The 21,691-nt window shown below is 43.7% G+C and overlaps 1 protein-coding gene across 3 annotated transcripts in view; it reads right to left on the bottom strand.

Annotated features, from left to right (window-relative positions):
- Positions 1–719: 719 nt before the first annotated feature.
- Positions 720–21,691, bottom strand: part of RGS6 (regulator of G protein signaling 6) — a 218,941-nt gene continuing 197,969 nt past the window's right edge. For 2 of the 3 annotated variants that reach the window (XM_034062378.1, XM_031051949.1), the window contains 5 exons: positions 21,567–21,665; positions 18,569–18,630; positions 14,137–14,247; positions 10,895–11,020; positions 720–1,044 (listed from right to left, as the gene is read on the bottom strand). In XM_034062378.1, the coding sequence (XP_033918269.1) occupies positions 846–1,044; positions 10,895–11,020; positions 14,137–14,247; positions 18,569–18,630; positions 21,567–21,665 (597 nt within the window). In that variant the 3' untranslated portion in view covers positions 720–845. Of the gene's footprint in view, positions 1,045–6,237; positions 6,359–10,894; positions 11,021–14,136; positions 14,248–18,568; positions 18,631–21,566; positions 21,666–21,691 lie in introns of those variants that run through there. The other variant, XM_034062377.1, reaches the window with a different exon arrangement.

Genomic DNA, 21,691 nt, shown 5'->3' with positions numbered 1-21,691 from the left:
TTCAAGCCTAAATCCTGTGTCTTCTTCTGATTAAATACTCATTGTCTAAACCTCCATCTTATTCTAAGTACTTCGATTTATCAATTTAATCAATCCCCCCACTATTCACCTATCTGCTTTAGCCTGCATTTTGCCACCATCATTTTTTTAGGTGATGCAAATTTGCAAAAGTTCATGTTCACTATAACTTCAAGGCAAAAACTACATCTTAGCCAGAATGTCTTCATACTCCTGTGTTTCTCAGGTTTAAAAAGAACATTTAAATTGCCTGATGTTCACAGAGAATTACCTTGAAACTTTGCACACATTCCTTCTATGCTGGCCCAAAGGAGCAAGATGTGTTCAGAAAAATATAGCATTTGATGCTGGCTTGAAAAATTCATTGTTTAACCTTGTATAAATGGTCCACAACATCTCCCCAGACACTGAAATATTTTGTTAGTGGAGTATTTTTGAAGAACTGCCTTTGAACACCAATTTAAAGACAATATAAGAACAGTGATTTTTTTTTTCATTTGCTGTTGGTTTTACTACATGCTTTTGATAAAAATGATTACAAGGACAGTAACTTTTAATTGTGTCCTGGGTAATATTTGCCAAATGAGCCCTTCTTCCAGCTTGCTGTGCCTTGCAGACTTATAAATTTTGGAACATTTGTTCCCAGAGGAGCATTAGCCTGTTATAATGGACAGATTCAAAGAAAATATCATTTACCCAGCTTGAGCAGATATCCTCAAAGTCACTTCAAACTGTGAGTCTCCTTTTTCTTACAAGTGAGCAGTGACAATGTGATAGTGGAATATCACAGTAAAACTGAAAGGTTTATTATCAGTAGTTCCATGAAATCAAAACCAAACCTGTGCATCTTCATATGTATATCTCCCTGGGTCTTTGACATTTTGGCTTGTTTTCTCATAGCTGTGGGAATCCAGGTTGATAGCACTTTGAGCCCCAGGAGCTAGAAACTCTTGCCAGATTTCTTCCACTCTGGTGGCTACATCCTGGAGAGGTTGTTTCTTGAGATCCTGAACAGCCAACCAAAACCTGTACTAGGCAAAAATTGTAACAGGGGAAAAGAGAAAAAGAGAGAAATCTATATAAGACTTCATGGATATACCTGGGCAGAGTCCTCAGACACAGATATAGAGCCTACCCACACATCTAGCTAAATTCATGGCTCTCCACTTAGCATGATTTCAGGGCAAGATGTAATACACTTTACACCAAACCTTTACACTCTGGCTAGGGTCAGAACAGTGACACACAGAGAAGTGATACATTCTTATTCAAACCACCCTGCAGAGGTGTGACACTGGATATGCAAACAGGAAAACTCCAGAATTGTGCAGGTTTTTTGACTTGTAAACTGCTGAGCATTCAGATGGATGCTGAGGGAAGAGATGAATCTTTTCATGGCCATACTCCTAGAGGGATATTTTCTTGACTGGACCACACTTACAGACTAAAATAACATCATAAACACTGAGAAGATACTATCTTTGATGGCCAAGGGCATACTTTTAATCTCAATCTGTGAAACCAAAGGACACAAAATATTTTTGCAAGACATGCATTGATTGTCTTTTACTCTAGGGAAAAAAAAGGGTATTTTGTTGGTGGTGCTGGTATTATTTATTGCTGACAGAAATATGCTCTTTCAGGTTATCAATTCAGAAGATGCATACCCCCCAACAGCCATTTGTTTTGGTCAACTCTACCTTCTAGCAAAAAAATATGACCCAAGGCCTCCTCCCTGGGTGCCCAGGTCCTGCAACATGGCTGAGTGGGTACAATAGTGCTTTGTGGGGACTGCTGAGGGCTACAGGGCAAACAGGTACAGAAGGTACCTTTGCAACCACCTGCAATAACCAGCTCTTTCTTACCCCAAGGCAAAGGAGTCCATTGCCCAAGGATGACAAGAAGGGCAGAACTGTGCAGTGGGGACAGGGTTTGTCTGGGTCACTGTTTGTTCAGGGCATCTGCAAGAGCTGCACAACTTAAACAGTCCTGCTCCTCCATTTGTCTCTATCGGAGACTACTGAATGAACCAGTTGAACTTTAACTGAAAAGTCTGATTTCCCACCCCTAATGACTTAATGGTGGCAGCATGCTCGCAGGCAGTCAAATGGCCCTCCATGGTGGAAGGAGGAAGATAAAATCTCTCCCAAACCAAAATCCCTTTGGCAGTGAGGGTGGGTAGAGGAGCCACCAGCCCAGTGACTACTGTGCTGTTTCTGACCCTTGTTTCCTTACTTTTACCAATTCCTAACCACTGCAGAAACACTGGGGTTATTGTAATCAAATGAGGCCTCTAACCCATTTATCTTGGTCCCCTACCTGTGACAGAGGAAAACAGCCAATCTGGGAGGAGAAAACATCCTCACTGGACGAAAGGCCAGGCTCAATCCTCCTTGCCTGTCCCCTGCTCCTCCCCTACCAGGTCTAATACCACACCACTGACTCACCCAAGCCACTTGATAGTATTCCTTCATATGGTCTACCCTGCTCCATGGTAGGCTGCCAGTAAAATGGAGTGGAGTGCACCTGTGGAGTCACATACTGGTGGTGCTCACACATTAATGTTTGGTTTTATAAACTGAAATAGAGTATTTGGGTTGGCAGAGGAGTGCACATGGTTGACCCTTTTCCACTTTTGAGACATTAGGTGCACCTGATGTCCTGCCATGTTATTTGAGTCATAAGTGTCACCCTCACTTATCACAAGCACACAGAGAATGAAGGGTGGTGCACTCAGTGCAACAATCTGATGCCATATGTGGCTTTCTTTACTTGGAAAATATTTTATCTTCCAATTTCAGATGCCATGGGAACATGTGAATGCAGAAAAGGCACAGAGAGAAAAGATGCTAATCATTCCAGAGTAGCTGGGACATTTCAGACAAACACTTGGCTAGAGAGAACAGTTTCTGCTGGCTTATCTTCTGCCCCTGGAGCTGGGAAGGCAGGCTGGGAAAGCACACTCATGAGAGAACAGGGTGCACTGTGAAGTGACAGCTTGCCAGAACAGGAGCACCATCCATTTTAATAACCATTTGGCTCAATCTGAAAACCAACCAACCAGACCAACCTGACACTAACAAGAACAAGCTCTTTTTACTGCAAGCGATTGCAAATTCATGCCCAAGGCTGGATGTCCTCTTCAAGGCAAAGGGGAGTTTTGTCTTGGTAAAAATTTCAAAGCTGTTCACTACAGCTGGTATCTGAAAATCGAGGAACATCAAAGGAGTGCTCAGCCCCACAGCCTCAACTCCAAGGCAAATTCTTTGCCACAAGGAATCATCCTGAAGCCAGTGCATAAGCAGGGCTTCCCTATCGGATTTGTACAGCTTTTACATGAGAGAAGCAGGTATTTCTTCCCAGGAAAGGAGCAGACACATGATGGCTGTGCTGGAATTTGTGCTCAGTTATATTCCCTGAGTCAGATCCACAATTTCTGAAGCACAAGCCCAGCCCCATGTTCACAAGGTGTCAGGAGAAGTTCCTACACTGCCTCCTCCCTTTCTCTGGGAGGCAGATCTTCGGTGAATGCTTCTGGCACAGGGTAGTGGAGGAGCGAGATGTCCTCCTGTGTCCTCTCTGCAGGTGCCCTGTAAGAGGAGCAGGACTGGCACAGGGACTGTCTGCACAGAGAGAACAGCAGCACTGCTCACAGGTCCTTTGCCCTTTATCAAACAGCATGTAAGCTCTGGAGAAGTTTGATAATGTGGTGTCCTAAACTGTTGTCAGAGGAATAAACCATTCCAGCCTCATCCAGCTTTTAATTAAGCTGCTGTCACTTGCAGAAGATATCCCATAACAGTGCTTTATCCTACGCAGCCCTTCAAGGCAAAGAGAGCTCCTGGGCCTCAGTGTGCCTGCTCTGCCTCCCCACAAGGCACTGCAGAAGCCCCGTGGTTGAAAAGGCTGCTGGAGAAGGACAGGAGGCTGCTTCTGATGTAGGTTTTAAAAGATTTCATTTCAACACCTGATGAAGAGACTGAGAAACAACTGTCAACATAAGGACAGTGTCGTATCCCCATCGTTGAGGAGGACACGATACTCCTAGCTTGTCAGTGAAATCCCCAAATGACTGAGCTTAGAACACAAAGACAGTCGCCTCCTTGCCTCAGCAGCACCATGCAAGTTTCTGGTGCACTTCCCGTCTCACATCTCCAACCATTCACAATCTCGCTCCCACTACCTTTCACTGAGAGAATAAATACAAATTTAACATCACAGCTGGAAGGGGAAATGAATGAAAGTAACAGGTATAAAAAAACACGCGGTTCCAACAGGGGAAATAGTTACATCTGTGTGTTGCTGAAGAGCTAGATCCTTGGTACAGTGAGCTGCGCTCTGTCCTCCACGGAGCGCACCGGAGACAAGATGCCTGCAGGGAGGCTGCATGCTCAGGACACAGTCCTTCACTAGCACTGCATTGCCCAGATGACCACGGTGTGAGGGGGCGCAAGCTGCCCCCGGCTGGCCGTACACCCCACCTCCAACCTCTTAAGCCCCTCTTCCTGCTGCCTTTTCGTTCTCTGGGTCGGGAGATGGTCGTTTGCCCACGAACGGCGGCCGGCTCAGGCCGACGCGGGCCCCTCACCCCTGGCAGCGCCAGCCGGGCCCGGCCCGCAAGCGCCCGTTCCGCCGCGGAGCGGCGGCGCCGCCTGCTGGCCAGGAGGGGAGGAGCCCTGCCGCCCTGCTCTGGTGCGCGGCATCCCCACCGTGATCCCCCCCAAGATGATGGCCCCTCCGCTCCCCCCGCACAAACGGTGACACTCGCACAGGGCCCCGTGCCACAGCCCGAATTCTCAATGCTCCGCCTGCCCTTCTGGGGGCTTTGGAAGTGGTGGAAACTTCCTTTGTAAATGGTTTTTATTAAGAAAAGGGCCTGGGGTGGGTTTTGCTTAAGATATGCGCTCTCCTCAAGGCCATAACTTTTCCTTTTGTAATAAAGGCCAAAAAAATTTAAAAAATTGGCAACAAGTTACAGCCATCAGGGATCATGTAAGAAAGAAATCTTTTCTGCAGGCAAAGTCCTTTTCTGGATAACTCTATTTTCAACATATGTTCACAATAACCCATAAAACTCCTCCATTCGTGCACAGCAAGCTTTGCCATGCATTCCTATGCAGTGTCATGTGTTTTCTATTTAGGTCTATAAACAGGTGTGCAGTCTGCCTCCCCTTTGGGTAAAATTCCCATGTCCCATATTCCCACTTAGTTGTTTCTCTTTCCAGCTGACACTCTTTGAACTTGGGGGGGGGGGGGGGAAACACCCAATCAATCCACCAGATAGATGAACATCTCAGCAATCTTGAGATGTCTCAGGAGATTTCCAGGTCATAAAAATGTACAACTCCCTGTTGGCCTTTTTTTTTTAGTTGAAGCTTGGCATTTTGTCTGCTCTATTTTGGGTACTTCAAAAACCAACAGAGTCAAAACAAATTGTAGATGAAAGATAGCAATGGAGAGGAGAAAGAAAAGAGCACAAGAAAGAGTTAAAATGAAAACAGAGAGAAAAACACCCAACTAACTGGTTTCCCTGCTCTCACATAAATAATGGACAGCCAATAAATAAGTAAGTTACAGGGCTCAGCTGAGCCCAGGAGACTTGGTGGACATGATCCTGCAAGTTTATTAGAACACAGAAACACATCTGGAAGGACATCTGGGAGGTCAGCAAGTCCAGTCTGCTGCTATCTCTGGCAGTGCCTCACTCGAGATCCACACTGGGACCAATTTTTCTCAGCCAGGAAGATATGGAAATAGCCCACCACAGTCAACCTGTGATCTGGGACTTCCACCACTGAGTACAAGAGCAGAATTTGGTCTCCTTGCCATAGCAGTGAATTACATTAACGTCAAAGCATTCTCAAGTGCATGCTTCATGGAATCTTTTCTAGCACTACCACGAATTTTTAGGTTTTCCAGCAGTTTCTCAGATCTGCCTTGAAGACACCATGGGTCTCCAGGACTCCTGCCACTGTTAATGAAGATCCTACTGACACTCCCAAAAGAGTGCTGCAACAGTTCCCAGATCTCTGCATAATTACTGGGAGGAAAGTCCTTAATCGATAACTGTAAATCTGCTATATGCTGTGCTCTCCAAAAGTTCCTTACAGATTCCCAGGGTTTGGGCGGGATGCATCTCACTTAACTGTAGATATCTACCATGCAGAAGCTGTAATTTGAATCAGTCTTTCGAGGCTTACAGGTGGTAGAGAGGGATGGGTGCTTTACAGGATAATTTAGGTGTTTTTAGTTTTGTTTCCACTTAAAGCTGAAAAAAAAATCCTTCCTGGATGATTCGCTGGCTCCTCTTCAGCTTCCCTCCTTGGACTCTAAAAGGACCCTGGATGATACAGAAAAAAGCACATGCTTCCAACTTGCCAACTTAGAAGACACAAACCCCAACTTTGCTCCTGGGTGTAATTTAAATTTTGCCTGCATGTCAAAGCACTCAGCAATTGCTTTCCTTTCTCTCACATACGCCTAATGAGAATTCAGGAGCTTTCTCCACCATACCTGAACCCCAGAGAGACATCTTCTGCTCTCTAGCACCACTGCTAATGATCCACGCTGTTCCAGTTTTCTCATTAATATTTCTGCCTTTACATCCTGTTGCTACTTAAGGCTTTAAGCAGCTTGCTAATACTGATCCAGTGTCAGATAATAAGAATATCACGTAAGGCAATACGATGATAAGGACACTGTAAGAATGACAGCAGTGTTCCCATATTATACCACCATCCCCCAAGAAGGATGTGGGATTTAACCTCTAACCCAGCACACTGACTTACAGCCTCCCTTTGCTACAAGACATCTCAAACCCAAGGAGAATGTCCATCAGCAGGAGGAGCAGCTCTGACTGACCAAGGAAGGTACATGCTTGTCTTCTCTTTCTCTGTCTGAGTAGGAGCAATGTGGGGGACACCTGCCACAAAACCTGTCATATAACCTGCTGGATTTCATTAGCACAACCCCAGACATATTTCAGAAAACCCATTTAAGGAGTATTTCAATGCAGTATATTAAGTTAGGGACCAAGTTAGGAAAGCTAAGGCCCAATTGGAGCTAAACTTGGCAAGGGATGTTAAAGATAATAGGAAGGGATTTTATAGGTATGTAGCGGCTAAAAAACAGACTAAGGACAATGTAGGCCCCCTCCGGAAACTTCCGGGAGAACTGGCTACACAGGGCTTGGAGAAGGCTGAGGTTCTGAATGGCTTCTTTGCCACGGTCTTCACTGGCAAAGGCTCTGACTGCAGCACCCGACTCTTGGAAGGCAGATGCAGGGACTGTGAAAACCTAGACCTTGGGCCCACTGTAGGAGAGGATCTGGTTCGAGACCATCTTAAGAACCTGAACTTGCACAAGTCCATGGGACCTGATGAAATCCATCCGCGGGTACTGACGGAGCTGGCGACTGAAGTTGCAAAGCCACTGGCCATCATATTTGAAAAATCATGGCAGTCAGGTGAAGTTCCCAATGACTGGAAAAAGGGAAATATAACCCCCATTTTCAAGAAGGGGAAAATGGATGACCTAGGGAACTACAGACCAGTCAGTCTCACCTCTGTGCCTGGCAAAATCTGGGAGCAGATTCTCTTGGAAGGCATGCTAGGGCACATGAAAAACAACAAGGTGCTTGGTGACAGCCAGCATGGCATTACTAGGGGAAAATCCTGCCTGACCAATTTGGTGGCTTTCTATGATGGGGCTACAGAAGTGATGGACAGGGGTGGAGCAGTTGACGTCATCTACCTGGATTTGTGCAAAGCGTTTGACACTGTCCCAGATGACATCCTTGTCTCTAAATTGGAGAGACACCAATTTGATAGGTGGACCACTTGGTGGATAAAGAACTGGCTGGATGGTCGCACTCAAAGAGTTGTGGTCAACGGTTCAATATCCTGGGCTGCATTAAAAGCAGCGTGACCAGCAGGTCAAAGGAGGTGATCCTGCCCCTCTACTCTGCTCTCATCAGACCTCACTTGGAGTATTGTGTGCAGTTCTGGTGTCCTCAACATAAAAAGGACATGGTACTGTTAGAACAAGTCCAGAGGAGGGCCATGAGGATGATCAGGGGACTGGAGCACTTCCCATATGAAGACAGGCTGAGAAAGTTGGGGCTGTTGAGCCTGGAGAAGAGAAGGCTGCGTAGAGACCTCATAGCAGCCTTCCAGCATCTGAAGGAGGCCTACAGGGATGCTGGTGAGGGACTATTCATTAGGGACTGTAGTGATAGGACAAGGGGTAATGGTTGAAACTTAAACAGCAGAGGTTTAGACTGGATATAAGGAAGAAATTCTTTCCTGTTAGGGTGGTGAGGTACTGGAATGGGTTGCCCAGGGAGGTAGTGAATGCTCCATCCCTGGCAGTGTTCAAGGCCAGGTTGGATGAAGCCTTGGGTGATATGGTTTATTGTGAGGTGTCCCTGCCCATGGCAGGGGGGTTGGAACTTGATGATCTTGAGGTCCTTTCCAATCCTAACTGTTCTATGATTCTATGATTAATTTTGTACTTCATCACTACAACTTAATTGCAAATGAGCACCACTGTACATAAATGCAGTAAACATATATGAGCTCAGTACCTGTTCAGCAATAAAATTTCAAGCTCATTTATGTAATTTAGTAACACTCCCTTATTTATTTCACAAGTTAACTCTCAGGTTTTTAAAAATAACAAACAAAAGTGCACTGATTTTTCACAGTTTTGCTGCTGGCATGCTCCCTGTATTTCTCTCTGGACAGGCAAATCTGATAAATAGGATGGTCAGTTCCAATGTCATTTACAGTCACTTTCTGGGGAATTTCCCTTTCAGAACTCACAAGCTAGTGGACTGAACTGGGGTGGGTAATTGTGCACATGCTTTACTAATGTGTTTGATTTTTATAAGCAAAAAGACCCAACAAACCAAAACAAACCACAAACTTAAAAGGCCATACAATCAAGATCTTAGTTGGTGTAAACTCAGAACAACATTAAAGCAGGTCAGTACCAGTAAAGATCAAAACCCAACTGACTACATGCTCAGTTACAGCAGGTTTCCTCATCTGGAGAGCAGGCTCCGTTTTGCCAGTGAAATTGTGAGCTCTCTGGCCATGCCTGCCAATGATAACTGGACCACGGGGAACAGGAGTGTCCCAAAGAACTGGCCCCTGTGCTCATGCATGTGCTGAGAGAGCACCAGAGCACCACAAACAAGCCTCTGCAATGTAATTTAGGCTCTGTAAAACAAATGGGTTTTCCTGGATACTGCCACATCTAGGGCAGTCAAATTACATTACTGTCAGATCCTTCTGTGTCTCCATGACTAAGGAGGGGAAGGAGCAGGTGAGGACTGTTGCAGTTATCTCTGTAGTGCCTCTGATTTGCTATACCTCAGTTATAGAGCAAGGTAAAGGGTCTCACACACACGAGTACAAGAGCCCACACTGGCACCCTGACACCAACTCAAACCCTCTCTGGCAGCACAGGCTGATGGCTGCAGCCTGCCCTGCTGCAAACAGCCCTGCTGCTAAACCACCATCTTCCTGCTTCTGCACAAATGGGTGAATGTCGCAGTAAATCTGGATGTTTGTCACATGCTGGTGAGGATCTGAACTGTAACTCCAGCAGCCGAGTATCAAACTCTACCTGTTTGTTCAGACTGCCTCTCTGGCTGGTACAAGCCCTCTCCTATTTTCTTTGGATCTTGTAGCCCCAGCCATGTTCCAAGCATAATTCTGAGAACCCCAGTTTCTCAGAGTTAGGATTCAAGACAAGGATTGTAAAACCTGTGGCTGTATCCTGACTAATTCTAGGGCAAGCAGGGGACTCTGATCCTTGCTATGTAGCCAGGGCTATGGGTTTAGCTTAGCACCTCTGGGTGTATCTAGCTACACCTCTCTTTTTCTGTCAGTATGAGAACATAACTGGTATCAATAAAGGCAAATGACTTCATTCATTCGTTCTAGGGTATGTAGGGGTGACAAATGAATCCCAAGATGCTGACTTTAGCACTTAGTTTCGCAGCTGTAGGGACTGAAGAAACAGGCATGCCCTTTGAAGGACTGATGCGTGCTGTTGGCACTTCCAGTGTCTTTTTATCAGTTCTCCAATGGGACTGTATCTCGGAGCAATGTGTTAGGGCCAGATATTGGGTTTAGAACAGTATTATGGATAAGGCCAGAGGGGCTGGACCTTCTCGGAAAGGTTTTGCCTTCATCTAGTGTTAGTTCACCAAGAAATTGGCAACTTACTACTGCTGCCTAGTCCTGCTGTAGTTGAGGCAGCAGAATTGTGCGCAATAGATTTATAGACTCTCAGTCTGATGCAGGATTGTGTGGGTGTCTGCATAATGTTTCATCACAGAAGTTTTGTCTTCTGAACAACATAAGAAGCCAGGTACTTGGAATCCCCACACAGAGAGAGTGCTATTAAGGTGAAAATCAAGCTCTCAAATACTTAGGAGGTGCCAAAATTAAAACTAGTTGCAAACCTGATTTAGTGAGTGCCAGTACTGCAACAGGTTTTAGCCACATGATCACCATACTGTTTCCCTTACACAACCTCTGACACAAATGCATATGTAAATCCTATATATTATTAAGGGGCTTAATAGCACTACTAATAGCTGTGTCTCACCACATTATTACAATTTTGCAAGCCTTTTGCACATGCTACTTGACAACACTGGCTCTGCTAAACACTGTTCCTGAGACTACTGACATAGTTCTAGTATAGGCATCTATAGCAGTGCTATGGGCCAGACCTTGCCATTCTAAACTTGGGCATCTTTGGCAGCTCAAGACAGAGAAAGCATTGCATTTCACCTATGCAGTAGAGTAGGATTTGTCGTATTCATTTAGTTCAAGTCAAAAAAGAAAAAAAAAGATTTTACCTGAGGTTTTCAGAGCTGAATTCTGATTCCAGGAAACGAAGGAACTGGTCTCGTCCTACTGGGTCCTTCAGCACCTCATCCATGGAGAAACCCCATCTTTTCACACGCTGCTGACTAGGTTCTTTGCTGTTTGAAAGAAAAGGGAAAAAACAGATGGAATGTGCATTTCTGCCTGCTGTCCAAGCAGCTGCTGCTGTTTCTGTTAAGCAGCAAAGGGAGGAAGATCATCAGATGAGATGGTGGTTTTTTTTTCTTAGCATTTTGTAGAACTACAACTTAGCAAATAACACACAAAGGAAGCTATAAAGAACAGGGCCGTCATTAAACCAACTGTATTATTTGGGTGCTACGTATAAGGCAAACGAGAGAAATAGTGAATTATATGCAGAGTAATTTCTAGTAGTTTTCATACTTGAATGATTATTCATTACACACTTCTTGCATATCTCCTCAATGTACCTTGGGATTTCTTGTACGTCAAGGAAGAAATTTGCCAGCAATGCTCTTTGCACTGGTGGTGAGCTCCAGAGGGTCTCCTTGTGTCCCAGACAGTGTTGGCTGGTCACTTGGAATTGGCTTCAGACTTTCAGTTCCACATTTGTATTAAAAAAGCAGTTTCACTAAGAAGCAGTGCAAATAAGGTTTCTAAAAATGATTACTGGTTTGTGCTATTTTATTTTTCAGTGCCTCTGATTTTTGGATGCCTAAGTCTTGGAAGACTAAAAAGCCTTCTACCCTCCATGTTAATCAGAGTCTTATTTTATATCTCAGCTGGGACACTGAGATACAAGGCACCCAAAATCACTAAAAACATTTTCCTGAATTATTTCTTAATGCATCCCCACTTACATAAGCCATTGTGTGAATTGCCAGACTTGTTGCAGAGATGCCTATGGGGAGAGGCAATGCCTGGGAATCACAAGGATCCTATGAGACAGTCCACATCAGAGCATAATCTGGGCTCACAAAGTGTTTGAAAGATTCTGGTGTGATGGCATCATATTATGAGACAACCATTAAAATACAGCTCAGCTGCTCACATTTGTGACAGTGGAGCCATTGTTAACGTACATACCTATTAAACTACACGTCCCATCATGTCCACAGTGATTCCTAATCCCAGAGCCTTAGGGGACAGTGGCGATCTGTGCTGAAGACCAAATAAGCCAAAGGGGTAAATAAAATGCCCACTTTGATTTCCTCTTGGTGTAAAGACTAAGCAAAATTGATGGGCATGTCCTCACTCGAAGTGCAGAGCACTCAGGATGGCTCCTTCTGCACTATCCCAGGAGCCAGCACTGCAGATGCCAGCCTACCTGTTAAGTGAGCCAGCCTGGACATGGGGAAATGAAAGCCACGAATTTCCTGCTGAATCTGGAGTTTTGTTGCTGCTCTTCTTGCTGGTGCACAATGTTTGAGCATGAAAAAAAACCCTCACCAATGTGCTGTCTAAAATGGAAAGCTTTCTGTGGTGTTTTCTGAATCCAAAGTGCCATGAAGGATGAGCTGCAGTGGCACAGGGCTGTCCAAACTTAGCAGCCTGTCTTGTCATTAGAAGTGATGGGCTCTTTGTTTTCTTGAGCAAAGGCTCTGCTCTAGTAACTGAGGAAACAGCTTAGCAGGCAACACAAGGGGATCTCAGAGATCACTTAATTATTCATGAAGTTGGAACTATATGCAGATGCAGTGAGTTCTCTTACAATAGAAAATAAAATAGAAATACAGAGCTCTTTATTCTTCTATCTTCCAACAATAGAACTTTCTCTTTTTTCATCAGCAAAATAATCACCTTCCTTAACTGTGAAATCATAGAAGCCAAGCATTTATTTTAAATTCCTATAAAGTCCATGACATCAGGCTAATTGTATTCTTCAGGGACATGGACATCTTTTCTGGGATTTCTAGCTACCTCAACAGATGCAGAAATAATGGATGCCTGGACTAATTTGTGGGTCAGGGTTTCTACAGAGACATATTTTGCAGGGACCATATCTGGTTCTAGCTGTGCTGGGGAGGATGGAGAAAAGGAGAGATACTGACTAAACAGGAAACCCAAGATACTAAAATGATGTGAAGAGGGGCAGAGATCATGAAACTAATGGATTTCTGTGACTACCAGAAAAACACGTGAAAATCTCATCCCAGACCACATGGTTTTTAAACAGGATAAAACTTGCCCTTTTCCTGGAACACTGTTTTACTGTGAATTTGCTTTCTTAGGCTGGTAGCATCTTCAAATTTACAATATTATTCAGAATCAGAGGGGATTAATTTGGCATTCTTTTCAAAGAAGCGAACTCCCAGTTCAGATTTGGTGCTGAACAGCAGCATGTAAACGAGAAGCCACTGAGCACTTGCAGCAGTTGGCCACAGGATGCGAGTGAGCAGTCATGGTGATACGTGGCATGGTGATTCCACTCAAACCTGCTGTGATAGCTGCTAGGCAAAAGGGCAGGCAGGACAATTTTAGCTCCACTACAAGGCTGTGGGTAGCCTGTGATGACAAGAGATGTAGACACTGGGAAGACTTCCCTTGCACCAGCAAATGATGGGCAAATGATGACCTAAATTGCAGTGCTGTGCTTGCTTTTTTGGAGAAACTGTCTGAGGTGCCTGGCACTGGAGTTCCTACAGTCTTTCAATCTTTTTTTCATCTATTAGACACCATAACAGAGACAGGCCAGCCTGTTCACTAACAGGTGAGGCCTCAAATCACTTTGTTAATCTATTCTAATTCTGACTTGCCAAGTCTCATACATTATGTGTGAGCTACACTCTGGCTCCTGTGTCAGATACAGCTCCACACAGCAGGAATGGCCACTGCCCTATAACCCGTCCCGTATTTTTCATGGGACCCTAGGACAGGAGCAGGGCTGAAGCACCGCAGCAGAAGGAGGATCAGAGAGAAGAATCTCAAGGGTTAAAGGAAATGTGCTGGAACAGATATCTTTTAACAGTGTCTTATCTGTGGACTCTTAAGACCTGAGTCTGCATGTCTTAAACAGGCATGAGAATGTTTGTTACCTGACTTACAGCATTTCACGCGTCAAGCCATACGGTAGTGGAAAGGCTGAATAATTCCCAGAAGTGATAAAGCATAAGCTCCTGTATAAACTTTAACTACGTATTCATATCTTGTCAAGTCACAGACATACAACTTCCTACACAAACAGGCAGTGGGGAAACCACACAAACAAAATGGCAAGACAACTCTAAAATTACTTAAAACTACCAATTCTTACCTCATTTCAATGTCCCACAATGCTGCATCATCACTTATCCAGGGATTGGAAGGCTCAGCAGGTGTTATAAAGGGGTCATATTCCACATACTGCTCCGTGTAGGCTATTAAACTGACAGGTATAAAAAAAGAAAAAAAAAAAAAAGAATCAAAAAGAATCAGGTCCTGAATGCTCAGTCACACATCAGAGAGGTACAGCTTCGCCACTCTTCTTTTTATTTGTTTCCTTTTATTTTTGTAGGGATTAGCCAGTTTCCCAGCCACCACAGGAGTCCCTTTTCCCAGGGATGGTGTTTGTCAGGATTTCTCTGCAAACACCCACCAGCTCATTGCAGGATGTTCCTTTAACTTGCCTCTGTTGATATGCCCACAAAAAGCCCCAGGAAGCCACAACTGGATTGCTAAGGTAGGATATCCCCCCAAGAGCCATGGGATGACTATGAAATGCATGTCCTCCTGTTCATTTGCTGGGTGTTGCTTTGCCTCTTGCCTTTTTGGCTTTTGCAGACTTTTGTACCCACTTAACTTTATATGTTATGAGCAACATGTCTAAATAGGTTCATGGGTTGTAGCTAAGAATATACTTGTATCTTCTGGGATTCAGAGACTTGAGCATCAAAGCTTCAGGCTATAGATAATTTTTTTTTGTTACTTTGGTATACCATTTAGTCTAATGGCATTATTGTAAAACACTTCAATGGCAGTTTATAATAATTAACTTAGAATGTAGTAAATTATTTGCATGCTAGACAAACACCTGGATTTTCTACTGGCTTGTTTCATAATAAGTCAGATAAGACATATAGTGTCTAGTCCTCACTAGGATGAGATTCAAAGAGCTTCCTGGGAAAAGGGCTGTGTCTGCTTGCATAAGTGATTTCAGGAATTCCACTGGGGTTGGGGCTAGGGGCACTTTTTTACAAAAGAAAGACAGCATATATAAAATAAATCAAAAGAAATTTATCCTAGTCTATACTGGAAATACTCTAAGGCACTTCTTAATTTTTTTTTTGCCTAGGCCTGCCAAGTAATTAACTAAGTTAATTGAGTCTCATCAAACTGAACAACTAATCTACTTGCACTGTGACTGTCCATGCTAAACTTTACCTCTGGTCTTCAGTATCTCAAAAAGGCAGGAGAATGAAAAGACCCTGTAAATCAAAGGGTCACAAAAAGCAGAAAGTTTCCCTGACCTGCTCTACAGTAATTATTTCTTTTTGTTTGTCCTAGCTCTTATCATGAGGCATTAAAATCATACACTTTTGTAACCACAGCAGGTTCCCATTGCCCCTCAGGGCACTGAGGGCTGTCTCATCTCATTTCATTAATTACATTTCATGACCGCTGTGGGTCAAGGGTTGGAGGAGGGAGCAGTGTCCAATTTCAGAAAGCAGCAGCAATCCCTGAGACATCAATGAGAGAGAGGGTTGCTTAAAAAAAAAAAACCAACAAAAGGATCAATCAGGAGGTATCTGCTGTGAGACCTGAATTACTCCTAATAAAATAATAAGAAAGCATCAGAGGTGCTAGTACAAGTCCTAGCAAAAATAAAAGGGGAAAAACTAAATTAAATGTAACAAGGGAGAATTGCTTAGAACACTTTGCTGATTCAGTATAATGACAGCAGCAGAATCATTGTCTCATTGTCTAACGGAAGCTACAGAGGGGGACTCCTATGGGGAAAAAGCATTTCTGTCAAAATGCAAACCTGAGCTTTTGGGTTTTAAGGTGATGCACTGTAATTCTGTTAGAAGAGGTGGTGTGAAGAGTTCACTAAAGGGGCAGAGCTTGCCTGAAGAAGCCAGCTGTCTCACAATGAGGGGGCCCTGTTCAGCCTTTACAGTAACTTTGAGGATCTGAAAGGGTAGCACAGATTTTCATCTAGGGAGCTGAGATTGCTTCTGGTAGGAAAATGCTCCAATGCCCCAATTTTTCCCACCCATTTCTGTGATGCCACATGTAGCAGAATTGTATTAAAGCTGCACAATGCAGTCAGGGAAAAGAGGAGGTAGAATGTATTGATCATTATGCTCAACAGTTCTCAAACCTTATTTCTAAATCCTAAACCTGAAAGTGTGCAGGTGCCAAGTGAGAAAGAATGTGGAAGAAAGGAGAAGAAAACAGTTTCCAAGGTGCCTAGTGTGGCTGAGGGATGCCAGCTCCCACAGCTGGTACAGATCTAGTCTTGGAAAAAAAACAGGAAAGAGGGGGAAGTAAATCTTTAGGACTAAATCTTTAGGACTGGGCATGGATATTTCATGGGAGCTGGGATAACCTATTGAGAGCCTTTCCATTCCTCTTCTACTGAACAAAGGCTCTCCCATAGAATAACTTGCATTAACGGAAAATGTATGTGATTGGTCTATCAGTATTACAATACTTTACACCTTATTCCTACAACATACTAGACAGCAGCTTGTTTCCCCACCACCCCCTGCCTTATTTCCTCCTTGTTACTTTCCTCATCCTGCCTGAAAATGCCTTTGTGCTGTACTGAAAGAAATGGCAGGTGACACCACTGTCAGGCTTGGCTGTTGAAAGGACCATGCCAAGAAATCATCTCTTGTCCCCCTAATCTGCTGCACTGTCACTTAAACTAGTCCCAAAAGCAGGGTCCAGCCTCAAAAGTGATGGCTAATAACAGCACGTCCTCACGCAGCAGATTTGTTCCTGGCGGTTTTATTCAGCATTTTACATTGGGCTTTCAGGCTGCACAGATTTCTATTTCAGACAACTGTTCAACTCAGGTCATCCATATTAATTCCTTCTCACCTACCCCAACCCCTGCCAAGCCACTGGATGCATCAGTCCATCTATTTCTCTCCTGCCTGCCCTGTAATGCTCCACATCCAGGCTGCGCCTCCCACCGCTCTCTTCACCGAGACCTGGGACTGTCCAGCAACACTGCCACCCAAATGTCATCACATAACCAAACACTTCTTCACAAGATACAAATATCACAGCCATGATTTTAATTCATTTCATTTCAAATGAAACTTTCAAAACAAAAGAACTTCTTGATTATTCTCGTCTTATTTAGTTTTCTCCTTGTTATCAATGTGACAGGTTTTGATAGCAATATTTTCTTCTCCACTTTGGAACCAATAAAAAAAAAAAACAAAGCCTTTTCAAATCAGGAAAATTTTCTGTCCAATTTTATTGAAGACTAATAATTTTTTATGTTTTTTTTAACATTGACATTACATTTATAATATCAGTAGCTTCTATGAACTTGAACAACAGGTGTGTCATGTGAACAGACTTAGATGATCAGGAATGAATGAGTTTTATTGAGTCCCTTATATTGAATAAATACCTACATAGAAAAAAACCCAAGCAAACCAAATCTGCTTGCTAGTAAATTACCAGCCTGGAAATTATTACTGTCTCAGTATATTAAGGTCATTGTAGGTAAACTCAGTTCAAAAATACTTTTTTTGATAAAGCACAAATGTATCTTCTTAATGAAAAAGAACCAGAAAGCCCAGAACATAAATATGAATGTGCTAATTTCAATGATACAGTATAGTGAATGCAGGATTTCAGGGAGCCTCTGAACATTTTCTATTTAATTGGATAAATTTTTGGTTTAATTATTAAACTTTATGAGCCAATAGGAATCTACTTTGCTGCTCTTGCCATTTAATTTGCCTAGTTTAGTACACAACTGCTAATTACAGATGTGAGCACTGCAATGCACATTTCATAGGGTAATCTCTTTTTAACTTGGTTAAATAAAAAATCCCCTATTATTTCTCTAGAAGGCACCAACCCTTATCATATCCTTCATGTCCGACATGGTTTTGTTCAAAAAGTTATATTACTGAAGAGCATGTCAATCCCTGTGCTTGTCTCGGTGATTCCTCTGCAAATGTGCATAACTTGAAAGTACCTGAGGAGCTGTTAATCTCAATTAAATTTGAGCTTGTTCTTTACCTGTTCACATTTTCCGACCAGAATTAAATATTCTGCAAGTCAAATTGTGCCTTAATTTGCCTCTGTGAGAAATCAACCTCTTAAAACACTGCTGTGAGTAGTCCAGGTACAGCTTCAGTACCTCCCATAGGGTTTCATATATGTAAATGGGAGCAGAAGCTGGCCCTACAACTCCCATATGAACATGGACATGAACACCACTTGCAACAAGGTGCAAATGCAGCTCCTTCCCCAGATCTGTAGGAGGCTAACGAGCTGAGCTCTAAGGGTTCATCCACACAAGAAAAAGGGGAATTTTCAAATTGAAACAGGAATGACTTTTCTGTAAATAAATTCTAGGGTTATGAAGGAGTGGGAAACGAAAGTACTACAACTGTTCTTCCTTTTGTGAGTAACATTTTTTTTACCTTTACAGTATGACTGTCCACTCTCTATTGCTGGAAATTCCAAACTGGACATGAGAAATTAATGGGAAATCATGCAAATAAGACACTCACCTTTCTGCTACTTTGGACATCTTTAAACAATGTCTCTCTATCTGCATGTTCAGAAAAGTTATCTGAGGAGAGAGATGACAAGGACATTAACAATTGAAGAGCTCTAGAGCATACATTGATCATACCCCAACAAACTATTGATTTTTGTTTCCAAACAGCTCAAAAGCAACTGGAAAGAAAAAGGAGGGGGGACGGAAGGAAAGACGGAAAGAAAGAAGTAAAGAACGAAATGGGATGGTTCCCTAGGTATTAGAGGAAGCTTATTAACTGCTTCCAATAGGAGTCTCCATTTCCTACGGCAGAGCCTCAGGGAAAGCTTCGGATGAAAGCTTTCTTTAGCCCAGAAAACCTAAGGCCCAGTTAGAATTGAGTCTGACCAGGACTGTCAAAAATAACAGGAAAGGCTTCTATAGGTAGGTCACAAGCAAAAGACAGACTAAGGATAAGGTGGGCCCTATCCATAAGGAAACAGAGAAATGGCTACCCTTGATTTGGAGAAAGATGAGGATCTTTATGACTTCTTTGTCTCAGTCTTCACTGGTAAGTGCTCTGACCACACCACCCAGGTCTTGGAAGGGAGATGAAGGGACTATGAGAATGAAGACCTTAAGCCCACTGTAGGAGAGGATCTGGTTCGCGATCCTCTTAAGAACCTGAATGTGCACAAGTTCATGGGTCCTGATGAAATCCATCCATGGGTCCTGAAGGAGCTAGCAAATGAAGTTAGTAAGCCACTGTCCATCATATCTGAAAAATCATGGCAGTCAGGTGAAGTTCCCGATGACTGGAAAAAGGGAAATATAACCCCCATTTTCAAGAAGGGGAAAATTGATGATCTGGGGAACTACAGACCAGTCAGTCTCACCTCTGTGCCTGCCAAAACTCAGGCATCTCTTGGAAGGCATGCTAAGGCACATGAAAAAAAACAAGGTGCTTGGTAACAGCCAGCATGGCTTCACTGGGGGGAAATCCTGCCTGTCCACTTTGGTGGCCTTCTATGATGGGGCTACAGAATGAATGGATGGGGGTAGAGCAGTTGATGTCATCTGCCTGGAGCTCTGCAAAGTATTCAACACTGTCTCACACAACATCCTTGTCTCTAATTTGGAGAGACATCAATTTCATGGATGGACCACTTGGTGGGTGAAGAACTGGCTGGATGGCCACATGCAGAGTTGTGATCTCCAACTGGAGACCAGTAATGACTGATGTTTCTCAGGGCTCGGTGTTGGGCCAGGTCTTGTTCAATGTCTTTGTTGGTGACATGGACAGTGGAGTAGAGTGTGCCCTCACAGCAAGTTTGCTGATGACAACAAGCTGTGTGGTTCAGTTGATAAGCTGGAGGGAAGGAATGCCATCCAGAGGGACCTTGACATGCTTGTGAGGTGGGCTGATGCCAACCTTATGAAGTTTAACCATGACAAGTGCAAGATTCTACATTTGGGTCAGAGCAATCCCAGGCACAGCTACAGGCTGGGCAGAGAAGAGATTCAGAGCAGCCTTGTGGAGAAGAACTTAGGGGTGTCGGCTGATGAGAAACTGAACATGAGCCAGCTTCAGTGTGCACTTGCAGCTCAGAAAGCCAACTGTATCTTGAGCTGCATTAAAAAGAGCGAGACCAGCAGGTTGAAGGAGGTGATCCTGCCCCTCTACTCTGCTCTTGTGTGACCCCGCTTGGAGCACTGTGTGCAGTTCTGGTGTCCTCAGCGTAAGAACACGGAGCCATTGGAGCAAGTCCAGAGGAGGCCATGAGGATGATAAAGGTGTTGGTGCACCTCCCATATGAAGACAGGCTGAGAAAGTTGGAGGTGTTCAGTCTGGAGAAGAGAAGGCTGCGTGGAGACCTCATAGCATCCTTCCAGTATCTGAAGGGGGCCTACAAGGATGCTGAGGAGGGACTCTTCATTAGGGACTGTAGTGATAGGACAAGGAGTAATGGGTTAAAACTTAAACAGGGGAAGTTTAGATTGGATACAAGGAGGAAGTTCTTTACTGTGAGAGTGGTGAGGCACTGACACAGGTTGCCCAGAGAAGTGGTAAATGCTCCAATCCCTGTCAGTGTTCAAAGCCAGGTTCGACAGAGACTTGGGTGACATCGTCTAGTGTGAGGAATCCCTGCCCATGGCAGGAAGGTTAGAACTAGATGATCTTAAGGTCCTTTCCAGTCCTAACTATTCTGTGATTCGAAGGCATTATTAAAGGCAGCCAAGGCCCGTATTTGGGACCAACATCCATAGATTACTCAAGATGCAATATGATCCCCTTTTTACACCACACTCTTAATTTCTCTGACTGGCATCACAAGACCAATAACAGTTTTATATCACATTTGCACTGTGCTATGAGCCACTTCTTCACAGTACTATGCATCCTATGATGGAAAAAGCTCAAGAAATTTTGTGTTCAGAGTTAGTTCAGAAGACCTCCCTAAAACTGGCTAAGAAAAATGTTCAAGGCTGCATTTGCTAAAATGCTGACCTAGCAATTCCTGCCTGTGCTTCAGTGAGTGCTGCTTGTTGCAGGAAAGGAATTTTGAGGCAGAGCTCCCTGTGCCAGTGCAAGGATGTGTGAGTCGGCTGGCTCCTCCTTGGAATGATTGTGCAAATAACTTCTTCCTAGTTTCCTAAAAGCTCTGACTGTACAGTTTAACAATAATGCACTGAATAATGCCATCTTCAGCCTGTGCCCCAGAATGCTGGCTTCTTCCCTAGCCTTTGTCAGTGCCCACTTTTCAGATATCCTCAGTGAACCTGAAATTAATCTGTGTACTGGTCCACAGACAGAATAGCAGTCAATTCGAAAGTTAATATTACTCATAAGCCATATTATCATAGAATTACTTTAGTCTTTAAATACTTACTACTTTACCCAAAGTGTGTGAAGATCAAGGACAGGTAAAGCATAAAATTGTTTTTCCTGATATCTCAGTAGCTTTACGTGCTTTTTTCCCCTTCAGATAACAGTTCTCACAAGAACAGCCATACAGCTATCTACTTACTTGTTTCCGGAAATCCTCTTTTGTAGTTTTGCGTACAGGTTGGGAGGGCACATGTACAGGGCTTTGGGGCTGAGACTCCTCTGTAACCCCATACACTGACTGTAAGGAACCAATAAGCAAACAGC

This window comes from Melopsittacus undulatus, chromosome 4, assembly GCF_012275295.1.
Source record: "Melopsittacus undulatus isolate bMelUnd1 chromosome 4, bMelUnd1.mat.Z, whole genome shotgun sequence".
Taxonomy (NCBI): domain Eukaryota; kingdom Metazoa; phylum Chordata; class Aves; order Psittaciformes; family Psittaculidae; genus Melopsittacus; species Melopsittacus undulatus.
This window is presented reverse-complemented; position numbering and strand designations above follow the sequence as displayed.